Source organism: Haliotis cracherodii, unplaced genomic scaffold (assembly GCF_022045235.1).
Source record: "Haliotis cracherodii isolate W230 unplaced genomic scaffold, xgHalCrac1.p SCAF_6, whole genome shotgun sequence".
Lineage (NCBI taxonomy): Eukaryota > Metazoa > Mollusca > Gastropoda > Lepetellida > Haliotidae > Haliotis > Haliotis cracherodii.
Window position 1 is genome coordinate 5,777,314 of NW_027266319.1, and position 16,883 is coordinate 5,794,196.

Below are 16,883 nucleotides of genomic sequence, written 5' to 3' on the forward strand. Positions count from 1 at the left end.
AAAAACAACAACAAACAAACTAAATTACAAAACAAAAAAACCCACACAGAATACAACACTAAGTAACTGCGACAATAGCTAATGTGCCCCCAGGATCAGTGCCTTCAAGCCACATTCAGGCTTAAAATAGCCGTCCAATGAAATTACACTTGCGAGCGACATAAATCATGTGCTAAGTCAGTGACAAGTCATGTAGAGATGGCGACGTGACGTTTGAAAAAAAAGACTGGGATGAATGGAAATAAAATACCCTTGATAATCGAGGATGTGAAGATCGCTGCGTCAGTGTTTCCTTGTATGGTACGTTATATTTATTGTATGTGTATAAACTACATTTATTTTAAGGATACACGCCAATATGTCGTCTGAGGGATCTTAAAGAACCTAAAAAGTCAAAACTCTTTGAAAAAATATTTATTCAAGAAATGAGTATGGGCTTGAAAATATATAAATACAAAATGTCATGAGTGAATCGGTTGCATAATGTATATGTTGATATAAACCTGTCAAAGTGAAGCACATCTTCATACGTGGCAAGATCCATTGAAACCTCAGGATATGTTATGATCTAATCTTGAAAATAAGTTTATAGTCTCTCGGCATATTTTTCTCTGCCTTGAAGATAGGGTCCAGACTTGGCGTAACACCATCTTCTGGGGATATGTGGAAGTTCTTCAGTAGTCCGGCTAGGACGAGGTGGAGCTCTGGCTTGGCCACGTACTCCCCCAAACACGCTCTGCGTCCGACAGCGAAGGGGAGAAAGTGAGTGAGGTTGGTCTTCACCTTCCCTTCATCCGTCAGGAACCGTTCTGGTTTGAAAGTCTCCGGGTCCTCCCAATGGTCGGGGTCGTGGTGGATCGCCCAGTGGTTTATCAGGACGTTTGAGTTCTTGGGAACATCATATGGCCCTGCAGAAACACCGTCAGAGACTTAGCAAATATATAGAGGTTATCACATGAGTGTGTTTGGGGATGGTAAATATCCTGCATTAGGAATAAACATTGTATTTAGTGAGTCTTGGCGAGGCCTCGTGCCCTCGCAAAATTGTTTCGAAATTTATATCTCCAAAGTTGCCAAAACTTATAAAATGCCCTAGCTACATTGTACGTCACAGTAAGACACTGATTTTCAGTATATTAGACTGTTCTTTTGATAATGATAGCAATTATCCCTGTAGTTTATCCAGATTCCCGATGGTTAATTCTGACTCGATCGCCGAATGACGAGGGCGACGCCATGTTTGTTTAAAAACAGTGAAAGTAGAGATATTTGCATCTCTATTGGCTTTATCCTGCCGAGAAACCTACCCATTATATGATAAACGTGGTTACGGCGTGTAAAGTATTTCGACATGTCAGCTTATAGTGTGTCAGTGCGTGCGTGCGTGCGTGCGTGCGTGCGCGCGCATGTGTATTTGTGCTTGTACTAGTCCGGAATATAAGCTGTAGTGAAAAGTACAGAAGGGAGAGAACTCTGATTATGGAGTACTGCTGATCCACACATAAAATATTTATAGATACACCTATCGTCTGAAAGGTGATACCGACATACCAATAAACACAACCAGCGATTCTAACCAACGATCATCGGATTCTGGCACGACCAAGGGATGCAACTCTGCACAATCTTAGATGACTGGGCCACTCGTGCCCCCATTAAAATTGGAACAGACATGCAAGTTCCATGAATTGCTATGAACTACTATGAATTACTATGAATTACTATAAATAGGTAGTTGTCCGCAGTCTTTTGTTCTGTAAGTTAAATGTTTAAAAACTAATATTAAAAATAATGTAGGTTAACTTTGCGACATATTTCAAATTGAGAAATAAACAACATCTACTACAAAATACCCTTATACCGGCGTACCACCATTTAATGCATTCCACTGGTCCCTGAGAAAACGCACTAGCCCGGGGCCAATGGACCAGCGTAAATGTCGAACATTGCATACCTATTGTAGCGTCTGTTATAGCCCTGTGGGGTAGTCCGAAAGGAACGACAGTGCTAAGCCTCATGCTCTCGTATATCACAGCTTGGAGGTAGCACAGATAGGGGCGGTCTACAAGGTTGGCCATGCACCGGGACTCTGGAAACAAAGACATTATTTAAAACATATGCGGATAAAAAAGCTTTTATGACGCATACTTTCACCAAAACATATGGTCGGTAGCGAAAAACAGTAAACTATGTTTATAACGAACACGTTTATAACGAACTGACAGATATAACGAATTGTATTTTTTGTACCGGCAATTGCTGTATATTTTATCATATACAACGAACTACGTTCATAACGAACTCAAGATAGTGGTTCCTTTGAGTTCGTAATAACCGTAGTTTACTTTGAGAATAGACATCAAATGCCAGAAAAATAATTACGGGTAATGTGATGTCTTTTCGGTGGTCCGAAAGACGTTGGGTTTATTAGGCTGTACTTCAGTCCATAATGTCTAAACTATGCAAATAAGCAATCAATTTGATAAGAACATATGAAATAGCTTAGTGATTATTGCGCTTTTGCAATATTCCACTTTCTATCTTCGAAACTGAAGTTCAAGCAAAACACTGGAATTGGTCAGTGGTCCCATACCTAGCACCTCGTCCAGTTCCTGGTGGACCTTCTCCTGAACGTCCTGGTGAACAGCCAGATACAGCAGCGTCCACGACAACGTCAGTCGGACAGGATCGTTACCAGCTAGAGCAGAGAGAAGAGACATGTTTGTGAGTGTTGTCTCTTGAAATGTTCCACCTGTACCATGTGTGGTGGTAAGAAAACGTGTGTTATATATCTTCAAATGACACTTCATAAGCTGTGGTATCAGTGATTCCGGGTTAGAATGGGTCTCCGTAACCTTCTGATGGTCTATGAGGCGACTAAGTGGATCGGGTGGACAGGCTCAGAGACTTGGCTGATAGGTGAGGTGAGGTGAAATGGGGTTTAACGTCGCGTCCAAGATTACTGCACTTATATAGCGACGTGCATGCACGTGTGCGTGTGTGTGTGTGGCTGCTTGTACTAGTCTGGACTGATGCCGATTTATAGTGCGAGCTCACTGAGATACCATGCCGCAGTTTAACATGAATAGTGAGTGAGTGAGTGGGTTTAACGCCGCTTTTAACAGTATTCAAGTTATATCGCGGCGTGTCAGCTTAATGTGGGAGGAAAGCCCGAAGTGATGCAGGTCTCAGACGTTTACCACTTCGGTGAAACCCACGAGCACGGGTATGGTGCTGACAAACCTAGAAACATAATCGGGAAGAACCGGGATTCGAACCCACAATCATAGGTTTCTGGCGTGCCCAAGGGACGCAACTCTGCACAGCGATTCGCGGCGCCTTAGACGACTGGGCCACCCGTGCCCCCTTAACATGAATACCCCAATCAGACACAGTATACTGACTCCGAGCCGACCAGTCCTTGTTTTAGCCCCTTAATGCCGAGCGCCAGACAGGATAACAACAAGTACCATTTTTTAACGTATTTCGGTATGACGTGGCCGGGGATCGAACCCCCGACCTTCCGCTCTCTGGGTGGACGCTCTACCACTTGGCCACGGAGGCGGTCACTTGGTTGATTGAGTGTCATTGTACTCCAACGGCGTTGATTATTGCCCAAAGTATCAATCACTGGATTGTCTGGTCCAGACTCGATATTTTGACATAGCTGAAATATTGCGGAGTGCGGCGTTAAACAACAAACAAATAAACAACAAAGTATCAGTTAAGACTGGCGGATTTGACTTGTTTGATAAAGATACAAACAGCTCTGTTGAAACCACGCACATTAAGCTGACACGCCGCGATATAACTGGAATACTGTTAAAAGCGGCGTAAAACACAACTCACTCACTCACTCACGTTAATCCCAAACACCGATAACCATCATTAAGATATGTGGCACTTCGTTGACTCACCATTGAACATGTCCAGTATCGTATGCACCACGTGATCATCTGTCAGACGCTGAGATACTTCCACTCCCTCCTCCTCATCTTCAAGCTGGGACAACAAGATGGCGTCTAACACATCCCGTATGTTCTCTGTTGTAAAACAATAATACATTGATGAACATCGTTCTGGGAAAATTATATTTCCGCTACCTATTACCTGATCTTATGCGAACCCACATATTGTACTGTGGTATTTGTCGGGCCCAGCTTAATTACACATGAACTCATACCTTAAAACGTGTGAATGTATTCACATTACAGATAAGAACAGCCAAGTGAGTGTGTAAGTTAGTAAGTATGGTTTTACTTCGCATGTACCACAATGCTAACCATATCATGGCGTGGGGCGATATCAGTTAATAAGCACCTTTAAAGAAAGATAATTCCCTTCAATAAACCAACCCGACCACAAGTTAATCCATTAGCACTGCTATAATAGCTGCACACAGTCCTACAAGTGTAGCGGCCATAAAATCTCCGAGTCCCGTGATGGAAGGTGAACCACGGACCTTCTGATCAGAAGTCGGACGCCTTGTCCACATGACCAAAGAGGTTAACCCCGTCAGCAAGCTGACATGGTAAGGATGTCATCTGTGGGACGACTCCACGCCCTGCTACATACTTCCCTGTCAGCAGAAGGCACGTCCCGGGCCGCATAGTAGGGATATGAGACTTATATTGCTCAAATTTAATATGAACGTGCTCAGCCCCACGTTTGGCGCCAATGTAGCGGCCATAAAATCTCCGAGTCCCGTGATGGAATTCGAACCACGGACCTTCTGATCAGAAGTCGGACGCCTTGTCCACATGACCAAAGAGGTTAACCCCGTCAGCAAGCTGACAAGGTAAGGATGTCATCTGTGGGACGATTCCAAGCCCTGCTACACAAGAAACATAACATCGGTGCACCGCCTTCAGAGAATTATAGTTCTCTTTGCAGGTACGGGTTAAGAATTCACAAAGATTTTACTTGCATACAGTACGATTAGTAATACCAAGATACCAACACAAACATGTAATGTACGTGCAGAAAGTCAGAAGGTATAAGCTAATGGTCGGTCTTACCTGGGTTAAATGTTTCTTTATGCATCTCGACTCTCTTTTCAATGTATTTCTTTAATTTCTTGACGGTCGTGAGCATCTTATTAAATCTTGGTGTTGGTAGCCACTTCAGAGGCGGGATAATATCCTCCCAGAAAAAAGATCCCGTCTGCTTGCTGTAGTCGTCCAGGAGCGCCATAAACTTTCTGAAGTCGTTGCTGCCTATATCATGCCTACAATAAATATGGCATCATTACAACTGCTGCAAACAATCTTTCAATAAACGTTATTACAGGTCCGTCATAAGGTCCTTCAATAAACGGGACATCAGTACAGGTGCTGCAAAACGCGCGCAACGATCCTCACCATCACTGAAATACCTTATGACTCTACAATAAGTTAACTGAAGACGAAGCCCAGTGCTAGACGTCACACTCACGTCTTGTCGAAGCAGACACCACACATGATGTTCACGTCGATGAGGGACAGGTAGGGCAGGGGATCTACCGCCGTCTTCTCCGTCTTCAGCAGCTCCATCGCCTTCGTCACAGACTGGTGGATCTTGTCCTCAAGATGGAAACCCGACAAGAACGTGTAGGACCTAATAATAATAATAATAATAATAATAATAATAATAATAATAATAATAATAATAATAATACCACAACTACATGTACTGCTACTGCTACTACTGTTGCAACGAAGAAAGTGAATGTTGTTTTATGCCACATATCCAGGACTAGCGTTTGATAGCATGACGAAAAAGGCACACCGTCGGGCCACGAAGCTCTCCCGGCGGACGCTCTACCACTAGACCACGAAGGCTGTCCACGGCGTGTCAACTTAATGTGGGAGGAAATCCTGAAGTGATACATGTCTCAGACGTTTACCATTTTGGCGAAACCCACGAGCACGGGTATGGTGCTGACAAACCTAGAAACATAATCTGGGCAAACTGGGATCTGAGCCCATAACAATGGGCTTCTGGCGTGCCCAGGGGTCGCAACTCTGCACAGCGAATTGCGGCGCCTTATACGACTAGGTCACCCGTGTCACCGTTTTGTTTCACCGATATCATTTCAGAGTATGAACGTTAAGAAAAAGACATCTGCCGAACAGGAATGTTACCACACCTGAGTGCCATACTTGTCACCTTCCGCTGGTGCCGCAGTGTGGGCGTGTAGTCTGAGAACAGGATGCCCTTCTGACCACAGGTGATCTGTTTAACTGCAACATAATATGTCAGTCAAAATTATACAAAGAAATGACTGAGTTGGGATTAACGCAGCTTAGAACACTGTTTCATTTAGATCCCTGATTTCGACTTCATGTGGAGCGGCGCTAACTTTATAAAACTACGGCCACTTTTGCCTATATATATTTGTATTGTAGGTATATTCCTATCTCGTAATAACCTCTTGGGAGGTTTTATTTTTTCCTAGTAAGACCAGGTATGAGGTTTTACTCTTTCTCTAGTAAGACCTGGTACGAGGTTTTGCTTTTTCCTAGTAAAATCTGGAAGGAGGTTTTACTTTTTCCTAGTAAAATCTGGAAGGAGGTTTTACTTTTTCCGAGTAAAACCCGGAATAAGGTTTTACTTTTCCTTGTAAGAACTGCAATGAGGTTTTACTTTTCCTAGTAAGATCTGGAATGAGGTTTTAATTTTTCCTAGTAAGGCCTGGCATGGGGTTTTATTTTTTGCTAGTAAGACCTGATGATTTGAGTAGCAGATGGAATTTAGACAAGTATTTCAAACGTCAAATTTCAAAGACAAGAAATGAAATTATTTTATTATGGATGACGGGAATCGAACCTGCAATCTCAAATATTGTGATAGGTTTTGTAACCTACTGTTTTCTCACGGAGACACCGGGACAGGTGGTGAGAGAACGTTCAGATGGCATGACTTCTTCGGCTACCCTTTTGCCTCGGTCTTACTTCCTCGACCATAACCTCGTGTCGTGCTTTATCCTTCAGACCGCCTCCGTGGTCTAGTGGTAGAGCGTCCGCCCGGAGAGCGGAAAGTCCGGAGTCATACCAATAGACGTTAAAAGATTGTACTTGTTGTTACCCTGTCTGCCGCTCGGCATTAAGGGGCTAAAACAAGGACTGGTCGGCTCGGAGTCAGTATACCGTGTCTGAGTGGAGTATCCATGTGAAACTGCGGCATAGTATCTCAGTGAGCTAGCACTATAAATCGGCATCAGTACGGACTGGTACAAGCAGCCACACAAACACAAACACGTACATGCACGTCGCTATATAAGTGAAATAATCTTGGACGCGACGTTGAACCCCATTTCACCTCACCTCACCTTTATTTATCGTTCATGTCAAGATTCTGTGGCAAAACTCTCACCTGAGTAAGATTGTGGTCGCGCTGTGAAGGCAGACTGTTGCTTGACGAATGCTTCATCCACGGCCTGCCTGGTGTTGAGATACATGGTAGCAACACGGCCTGCCAACAGGGTAACCAACATTATATATATATATCATTTGTAAAATGTATACACTTTACCAGTCTCATGAATGAGAGTTTCAAATATCACTATTCACATTCACAGGTTCCATTCCTATATGAACTTAACAAGAAGTGTTAGAGATGAGGAATAATTTTGGAATATTTCTATGAAGATGTGAGCTCAGTCTTCACTACAAAATAGTATCCCCATGATATAATGATCCCTAACTTTATTTTGTTCAGTTTACATGTATATCCACAAAGCCGTTTATGAATAAGAACATACGAGTGAGTGAGTGAGTTAAACCACGCTTTGAACTGTGGTATATCAGTTATATCGGGGATGTAAGGGGATAAACACAGGGGTGTGGCTACTGTGCCGACTGAGAAGCATTATGAGGGAAATGTGAGATTCGAACCCACGATCACTGAATTCTCGAACATGTGTTTGATATTGAAGAGGACCATAAGTATTGTTACCATGGTATTATGAATGGTGGCATTTAAAGTATTAGATATATTCTTTTATCTCTGACAATACCTTTGTAAACCGTCATGTAGGGTCCAAAATATCTTGCCCACTCATACAGCGTCTCAAGGGTATCATCTTTTAAATCTGCGAAAATAGACAAGATGCAATTGTCAAAAGCTATGATAACTGAAGGTTCTTTGTTTGAATAATTCTTTATCATCAGCTGCAGCTTCATGTTATTATATCAAAAGCTCGAAATGTCGATTTTTTTCTCGTACATTCAATTATTTTCTCGCTACTCCGAGTTTTTTTCTCTCTATCCTTCGATTATTTTCTCGCTATTTCAAGTTTATTTTGAAAAACCTGAAGCTTCGAGAAAGATAATCGAAGCAACGAAAAAATAATTGAAATAAGAAAAAAATAGGAATTTCGAGTTTTTTAAATAAACTTGAAATAACAAGAGCATCGAAATTACAAGAAAATAATGGATGTAACGAGCAAAAGTTCGAAATTTCGATTTCTTAAAAACATACTTGAAATAAGGAGAAAATTTTCGAAATAACGACAATAAACTCGAAATTTCGAGAAAATAATTGAAATAACGAGAAATTTCCATTGAAATATTTTCACCAAAACATCATTAGGCTTTCGTACTTTGTTCCTCAATGTTCTCTTGGGTAATTAATTACCTGTGAAAACGGTTTGTAAAACCTGACAATATGTCAATATCATACCACTACACGTTAATTAAGTTATAATAATATTTCAGGGAAAATGAAAAGCATCATGACCCTCTACCGTATACATAAAGATTATAAAGTGAGTGAATGGTGTTAAACGCCGCTGTCAGCAATACTCCAGTTATGTCACGGCTGCCTGTAAACAGCCAAACCAGTGGTTGACACTATGAGCAACGACCCACGCCGTCGGCGTATCATGACACACACTCAGTCCGATATTGTGATAGACCGATCCTTTTGTTTGTTTGTTTGTTGTTTAACGCCGCACTATTCCAATATCAATATTCCAGACGGCGGTCTGTAAATAATCAAATCTGTGATTGACATCATGAGCATCGATCTACGGAATTGGGATACGATGACATGCATCAACCAAGTCAGCGAGCCTGACCACCCGATCCCGTTAGTAGCCTCTTTATACGACAAGCATAGTCGCCTATCAGCATGGGTTCCCGGAGGCCTTTTCTAACATGAGCTTCATGGGTACGATCTTATTTAGTCGACTCTCACGACAAGCATTGGGGACTTGGCATCTGTTCCCATCTCTGCCCCGAGATCCTCATATATGAGCCAGTAACAGTTGACCCGTTTTTTCAAAGATAGAAAACGTCGACTTATAACTAAGCCAGGACAGCTTAACAACAGTCATGTTTTAAGGAAGACATCGACTCGACGACATCAGTGGTCAAACTAAGCAATTAATTGGCCATGAACTACCCTTACCTAGAAGGCTGCCGAGTAACGGAAGGCCCCTGGGCCCCGGGGGTAGTCGTGGAAAAGGGCGTGTCCACCACAGGGTGAAGAGCCCCGCTGTGACGCCGATGATGGCACATTGCCACATCTGGGACAACTCGAGGAAAGCTGCTAACATCTTCTTTTTGTTGAAATTAGCTCTGCACTAATTGCCCATGCGTGGTAATCTGTGAACTAGATTGATACATCTTTTATTACAAACTATATTGGTAATTTTTATAGTGTCACGTGCTATGGTCTTAAACTAGAACACATGCACGAAATACCTCTCTGAAAATGATTTTGTTATTGACGCAATATATTCACCAAAACACAGGCACAAAGGATGAGGTCCTTCGAAAATATAATCCAATCAAAAGAAGTCAAAGAACAACCAATTTTTTCATGTGACTTAAGCTACTCTGTCTTGGCCTATAGTCAAAGGAGAAGAGCGGGTGTTCTTTAACTTCTTAGGAGTAGTATATATCGATTTATCCGTTGTTCGTGAAAACCGAGTCAATATTTGACTAAACTAGTGCCCCTCAGGTTGCTGTCGGGACCACACAAAAATATTTGATACATTTTTTTTTTTTAAATTTGACCAATTTGACTCTTATGTTTCCGGTCTGTGATAGGTTTATTTGTTGTTTAACGCCGCAATATTCCAGTTATATGAAGGCGGTCTCCAAATAATCGAGTCTAGACCAGTGACTGACATCATGAGCATCGATCCTCGCAACTAGGATACGACTATATGCATCCATCAATCAAGCGAGCCTTACCATCCGATCCCGTTAGTTGCGTCTTACGACCGGCATGCGTTGCTGATAATTCTATCCCGGATATTTAGTTAAACACTTTGTTACGGGTGCCATCGGTGTTGAAGGACACGCACTCCTTTTCGCGAACACCTGGCAAAATCACTACGTAATACTGATTCATAAACACATGCTTCTGATATAGTGAGTGAGTGAAAATGGTTTTACGCCGCTTTTGGCAATATTCCAGCCAAATCACGGTGGGGGACACGAGAAATGGGCTTCACACATTGTACCCATGTCGGGTATCGAACCCGGGTCATTGGCGTGACGAGCGAACGCTTTAACCAGTAGGCTACCCGACCGCCCCCTTATCATATTGTCGCAGTCGTACAACGGGATGTGCCTTCAGCAGAGATTCCGAGTGATTAGGCAAAGGGTTTGTTCGCTTTTCTTCGCATACATTAGGCAAATTGTTATTATGTAGTGCCTGAGCAACAATCGGGGGACACGGGTGGCTCAGTTGTTTAAGGCGCCGCGATTCGCTGTGCAGGGTTGCGTCCCTTGGGCACGCCAGAAACCTATGATTTCTGGGTTGGAATCCCGGTTCGCCCCAATTATGTTTCTAGGTTTGTCAGCACCATACCCGTGCTCATGGGTTTCACCGAGGTGGTAAACGTCTGAGACCTGCATCGCTTCGGGCTTTCCTCCTACATTAAGCTGACACGCCGTGATATAACTGGAATAATGTTAAAAGCGGCGTTAAACCAAACTCACTCACACTCACTCACTAAGCAACAATCAAGTTGAATGCATCCTCAATTATAACCATCATCATTATCATTATCAATTTCTCAAAGAGTTTTCCAAATAAGGTTGTTTTCATGTTAGGTAACGCTAATTTTATTGACATCTCAATTCGCAGTTAAGCTTAATACACGAAATACTTTTCTGAAAAAAAGATTATTATACAAACAATTCGTTCTACAGCGAAAATTCGTTAACTGGATGCCCCGTGAAGCATTTAATATTTACAGATTTCATGGTTCGAGACAAACGGACATCCGACACTTGACCATTGAGTATATTCGCTTTAAACAACATAGGGAGTTATCGGAGTGTCACTGTATTTCTACATGTGTATACAGTACACTACGGTTATAACGAACTCAAAAGGACCAATAACCGGAGTTCGTTATAGGCGTTTAAACTAAAGCATACCGCAAATGACCGGGACCAAAAACAACAGTTCGTTATATCCATCACTTCGTTATAAGCGTGTTCGTTATAAGCGTAGTTTACTGTACTATGGAACATCATATTCCTGAAACTGAATTACTTTTTAGAACCCGTTGTAAAGTTAAAACAACGCAAAAGAACTGTCAGTCTCGATTATCTGACGAAACAGATTACCGTATTTCCTCTATTAGGCGCCGGTCCTTAATGGAAGCCGGGTCAACTGATCAGTGCTAAAAATAGAAGCCGGGCCTCTAATAGATGCCGGGTCGACCAATTGATACAATTAATGATCCCTTTTTGGGACCTAAATTACATAATGAGGACTCAAAATATTTCCATTTCGTGACGATTCGGGACATCCGTGGTCAAAATGAAATGGGGGTATTAATAGAAGCCGGGCCTTCAATAGACGCCCGGCCTCTAATTGACTCTAAAAGGCTTGTAGGAAATAAATAGGAGCCCGGGCGACTAATAGAGGAAATACGGTACACTGGGGATAAAAGCCTAAATAGTGGTGAACCTTATATGATTGAAAGTCTGAAAAGTAAGTGCTAGCGAAAAGGGTAAGCATGTAAGCACAGAATACTTAGCACTGTAATTATTATTGAAGCAAATTTCAAAAGTATTTTTCATCAAAGCAAAATGGCTATAACCTAACAATATGTTTACATCTCAGTGAACAATTATCTAATTTTCACCAGTATAAAAGACCATAGTAAATTGTGTCGTAATGAACAAACGATGCCCAAATCAGCTTGAGAACCATCTACAGCTGCCAATAATATTATGACATATTCAATGAATGTATTACGGAAAAAAACAAAGTATCACATCACAAAGATATTCCTTTAAATATCACCAACCTCTCAGCAACGTAAACCCCGGAATATATCACGCCTGTGCAAGACCTGACTAGTACGACACTGACATCGCCTGTTGGTGGACACGCAGTACTTGCAACCTACCCTCAGTCTGTTAGTTCTGTTGCCCGGGGGTAGGCTGGACCTGCGCTTCCCCCCAGCCATGACAATCTACCCCACGGAAAATAGACCCTTTGTTGTGTCCGCCATATTTACCTCCCGATAAGACATGTACCATATCCCCCTTATCTGATGAAACTGCCCTGGGCAGCGGTTGACCTTACGTAATATTAGCTGTATAAACAACGACGTGAGTCCTTCATTAACCACCTGTATCTGAAAAAAGTCTACCAGAATACAACACTAAATGTATAAGCTATGTATTCATTAATCAATTATTGTTTTGTACACAACAATAACATTAATCTCATTTATTATAAATTTATTTAACATTTATTAATGTGATAGTTACACAGCAAATTATATGCAACAAAAGTGGTGGGCGGCCAACCGTTTATAAGGAATGGCGGTTTGTACTCTCTGACATGATTACTATCATGTCAGAGAGTACAAAACGCCATTCCTTATAAACGGTTGGCCTCCCACCACTTTTTTATGTACTCGTGACCTTTTTAGAGGAATGTATTATGAAAATAAAAGACAAAACCCTTCTATATTCATAAGATATCTCTGCCAAAAACAGAGACGATTCTACGATTCCGACTATATCATGAGCATGTGTTTATGAATCACTATAAGACAGTAAAATAAGTATTAACCTCATCGGTTTAAATTTATGCGTATTTACCGCATCCCGAATATATTTTGAGATTCAGATTGGTCGCACACGTATAGTCTGTCATACAGACCCTGAAACAAATATATCCAATACAGCCCATCCAGGTCTATAATGCTTGGCAAGTCTAGATTACTGTCGTATCTGAAAATGAAGAAAGTCTCTGGGCTCATTTTTATTGTATTTTATAACTATAATTTAATAACTGTTTTTCTGTAAAATATGTTCAATTCAGAGACTAGATGTTAGTCTAGCACACGTATAGCTATAGTCCCTACTACAGACAAGAAACCGCTTGATTGTTGGAATGGTGGTACACTCTAGTCATTTATATTGCATCTGCATCAAAGTGGACTGTTAAAGGACACTAATCAGTGTCATTGTGAAATCAAAAATACCCCTCAAAGCCTAAGCAAGTCTACATCAGTTTGGGAACATTGAATTTCATGACATTCTGAAAGTAGAGATATACTCAGGGCTCTTTCTATTATCTATTTCAAGACGATTGTAACAAAATAATCTGAAATTATTTTTATTTCAGACTACATGTATAATATTACGTACGTTAGCAATAAACAAGTAGCGGTTTCTAGGGCAGCACAATTTTCTGTTGTTTTCGTTAACGTCCAGTGACTTACATGTGTGAAGAAATTTTGCCACAAGCACTCGTCATATGTGTCGTTTCGATAAAGCTAGATTCTGTACAATGTTATGGCGGTGTTTTACACACTCGTGTACAGCGGTGACCTCGCTGTAACCCCCGGCTATGTACCGACACGCATGGGTGAGCCAGTTGTCTCAGGGATGTGATACTGTCAAACGTCGTCACGTGACATGCATTTAGACGACACACCATATAAAATAGTGAATAACCGGTTTATTCATCCTGGGCTTTCTCACTGTTTGAAGAAAATTAAAAAATTAAAAAAGCTCTGTAACTGATATATTTTACCGTCAGGGTATATCATTGTCTATATATATTTTATTATATTATATTTTATATTATATATTTTATTTTATTTTATTTTATTTTAATTTATTTTATATATCATGTTTTTTAGAATTTAAAACTCGCTCATCGATGCAGAGTAAATGTTCGCTATACATCCACGATATCTACAATCCAGTGGTTAAACATGCACTTGCTAAGCCGACAATAATTCAAGTGAAAGTGCACTGAAAATTGTCGAAATGTGTGTATACAAACTGCCGGGCAAACGTTCACACCCATGTACCCATGTTTGATGGTGGCGAAAAATTAACCAATCAAAAACTCCGTATGTTATTCGATGGTGATCTGTTTGATACGGGGATCATAGCTGATCTTTGGACCTTAAGCTTGCAGTGTTTCTACGCCTGTTTCCAGCCTAGTAACGTTTTGATGACGTTCGTAATTTTATTGTCAAATCCAGTTCTGAAGTGTATACTTTCTTTTGCCCGGCATTTTTCATACTTAGACAGAAACAAGACAATTGTAATTCAGAATTTGCTTTTGTTCTTATTCTTTATTATCTAAACAATATAGAGCCTCGCCATTATCAGTATTATTACAGTAAACTACGGTTATAACGAACACGCTTATAACGAACTGACGGAAATAACGAACTAACTTTTCAGTCCCGACTATTTGCTGTAGTTATGCTGTATATATGCTTATAACGAACTACGGTTATAACGAACTAAAAATAGTAGTCCCTTTGAGTTTGTTATAACCGTAGTTTACTGTGCGTGTCAGAAGAAATGTCGAAAGCTTTCATGTTAAACCGACGTACGTGTTTTTATCTCTGACATGCCTATCGTGATGAAAATCCGACGTACGCTTGTTAAATACGCCGAAAGGGTAATAGGTAGAGCTTGCTGTAAATCACGAATTGTCTAGGCTCGCTTGTGAAAGTACATGTATGTTATAGGCGTAAACGTGCTAGTATATGTACCATGTGAACGCCAGTATATGTATGTATATAAGTGCTCCCGTTCTCCCTGTTGAAACACACTTGATGACTGCGATAGTACACGTAGTTGTCCAATATTTTATCACGAACGTATATACCACCTTATTTCGTTTATCCGACATACTCGTTAATCAGACATAATCATATGCAACCAACAATGTCGGATTAATGGGACTTGACTGTATATGAAAGGCTGCATTTATCAAGTACTCGTATAGAGTAATCGATTTGGGATTAAATATTCACATGTCTTGAATGTTAGTGGTGGATAGCGGGGCATGTTTACCCCTTTCGCGAACACCTGGTGTCATTGATTTTCAGTGATCCATTCATACAATTTTCACCACTAGTTTGCCGTTAACGCCCACTGGAATTTATTTCGGAAGATAATCGAGATTAAATATTGTCTGGCATTGACTTTTAGAATTAAATACCTTTCACGATGAATATCCTATGGTATACATATGTATTACCTACGTGTAAATATGAATTAATATATTGTTGATACAGTGTCATGTATCACTATAAATAAGTAATATATACATTGACGTCACTACGCTTGAGTAAATTCCCAAATCGTATGTGCTGTGGTATACATATTTCCTGTGTGAATATGGATGAATAAATCATGGCTAGAGTGTATTATTTTTATTCTATTTAATTCCATATATCACGAACATAAGTCTTGAATACTTAATGTACGGAGATATTAGCGGGGTTTAAAGATGTTGCATTACCTGCGCATGAGTGTAAATTAATATATTATTGTTAAAGTGTTTTATACAGGGTACATTTTCTTGAAGTTAACTGTCGATGACCGCTTGCAGCAGATATTCGTCTGACTATACCACATAACACACCAGCTGACCTGATTCACCGTGACCCAGGGCAGTGCTTGCCTTACGGTCACGTGGTGTCGGGGAAACATCCCCCCCTCAATGTCACGGAGTACCTGAGTGCCCTTTATTCAATGCATGCACCCAGCTCACAGTACGACACATGCAGTTAATAGGAATGGTGAATTGAACAATGTCACTTACTGTAGCGAATGTAGAGTTGTCTCCTCTTACGTCTGCAGCCGCATGTGAATCCGCTCAGGTGAAATGTACAACAGTGGCTCCTCTCGCTTGCGGTGAGCGCCCCGTACCATGACGAAGCGAACCAGTGGGGCCCTGTTTGGGTTCTTTCACGGGTGTCCTTGAATCGCGCTTCGGGGACAAACCAATGAAATAAGAGTGAGTGAGTATGGTTTTACGCCGCTTTTAGCAATATTCCAGCAATATCACGGCGGGGGACACCAGAAGTGGGCAATGAAATAGGAGAAATGTGTGGAGTGGAAAGACGTGAGTTCTGTATCATCAAGTGAATAAATTGGTACCTGGTGTTTTGTATTTATTATCACCGGAGGCCCTGTATAGGTTTTGTCATAAGTGTCAAGATTGTTTATGACTGGTATCAAGGGTTGGCAAATACAATAAACAACTTTAAAAGGTGTGTCATAAGGTTGAGTGGTAGAGTGTATATGCACATGCTTGTACTGTGGGATGTTTTACCATCGGGGTAATATAATGTCCAATGTCCACGTGGTACATGCTGAGAGCGAGTGAAGGGTTTTAAAGGGGGTAGGGTGGAGGTGGGGGTGGGGAGTCACGCGTGGCCCAGTCCTCCGAGGCGTCGCTATTTGCTGTACAGAGTTGCGTCCCTTGGGAACGACAAACCTACGATCTTTCGCTTGAATCCCGAGTCGCCCCAATTATGTTTCTAGGTTTATCAGCACAATACCCGGGTTTCACCAAAATGGTAAACGTCTAGGACTTGCATCACTACTTGTCGTAGACGTGTAACACGTTAAACACCTTGAGCACTGACAAGTTGCTGA

At 41.2% G+C, this 16,883-nt stretch overlaps 1 protein-coding gene across 1 annotated transcript; it reads right to left on the bottom strand.

Moving 5' to 3' along the window:
* Nucleotides 1-446: 446 nt before the first annotated feature.
* On the bottom strand, nt 447-16,141 carry LOC139446191 (cytochrome P450 1A5-like). The gene is made up of 11 exons (XM_071227498.1): nt 16,045-16,141; nt 9,391-9,594; nt 7,997-8,071; nt 7,354-7,452; nt 6,128-6,221; nt 5,434-5,595; nt 5,019-5,227; nt 3,918-4,043; nt 2,594-2,698; nt 1,955-2,089; nt 447-908 (listed from the first exon to the last, which is right to left on the bottom strand). Exons 2-11 carry the CDS (start codon nt 9,536-9,538, stop codon nt 562-564), a joined length of 1,500 nt encoding a protein of 499 aa, XP_071083599.1. The 5' UTR covers nt 9,539-9,594; nt 16,045-16,141; the 3' UTR covers nt 447-561.
* Nucleotides 16,142-16,883: the final 742 nt, after the last annotated feature.

Coding starts and splice junctions, on each gene's coding strand:
- LOC139446191 (XM_071227498.1), bottom strand. CDS start 9,538: ATGTTAGCAGCTTTCCTCGAGTTGTCCCAGATGTGGCAATGTGCCATC. Junction 8,072..9,390: donor GTTACTCGGCAGCCTTCTAG/GTAAGGGTAGTT, acceptor CTATTTTCGCAG/ATTTAAAAGATGATACCCTT. Junction 5,228..5,433: donor GGTGTCTGCTTCGACAAGAC/GTGAGTGTGACG, acceptor TATTTATTGTAG/GCATGATATAGGCAGCAACG.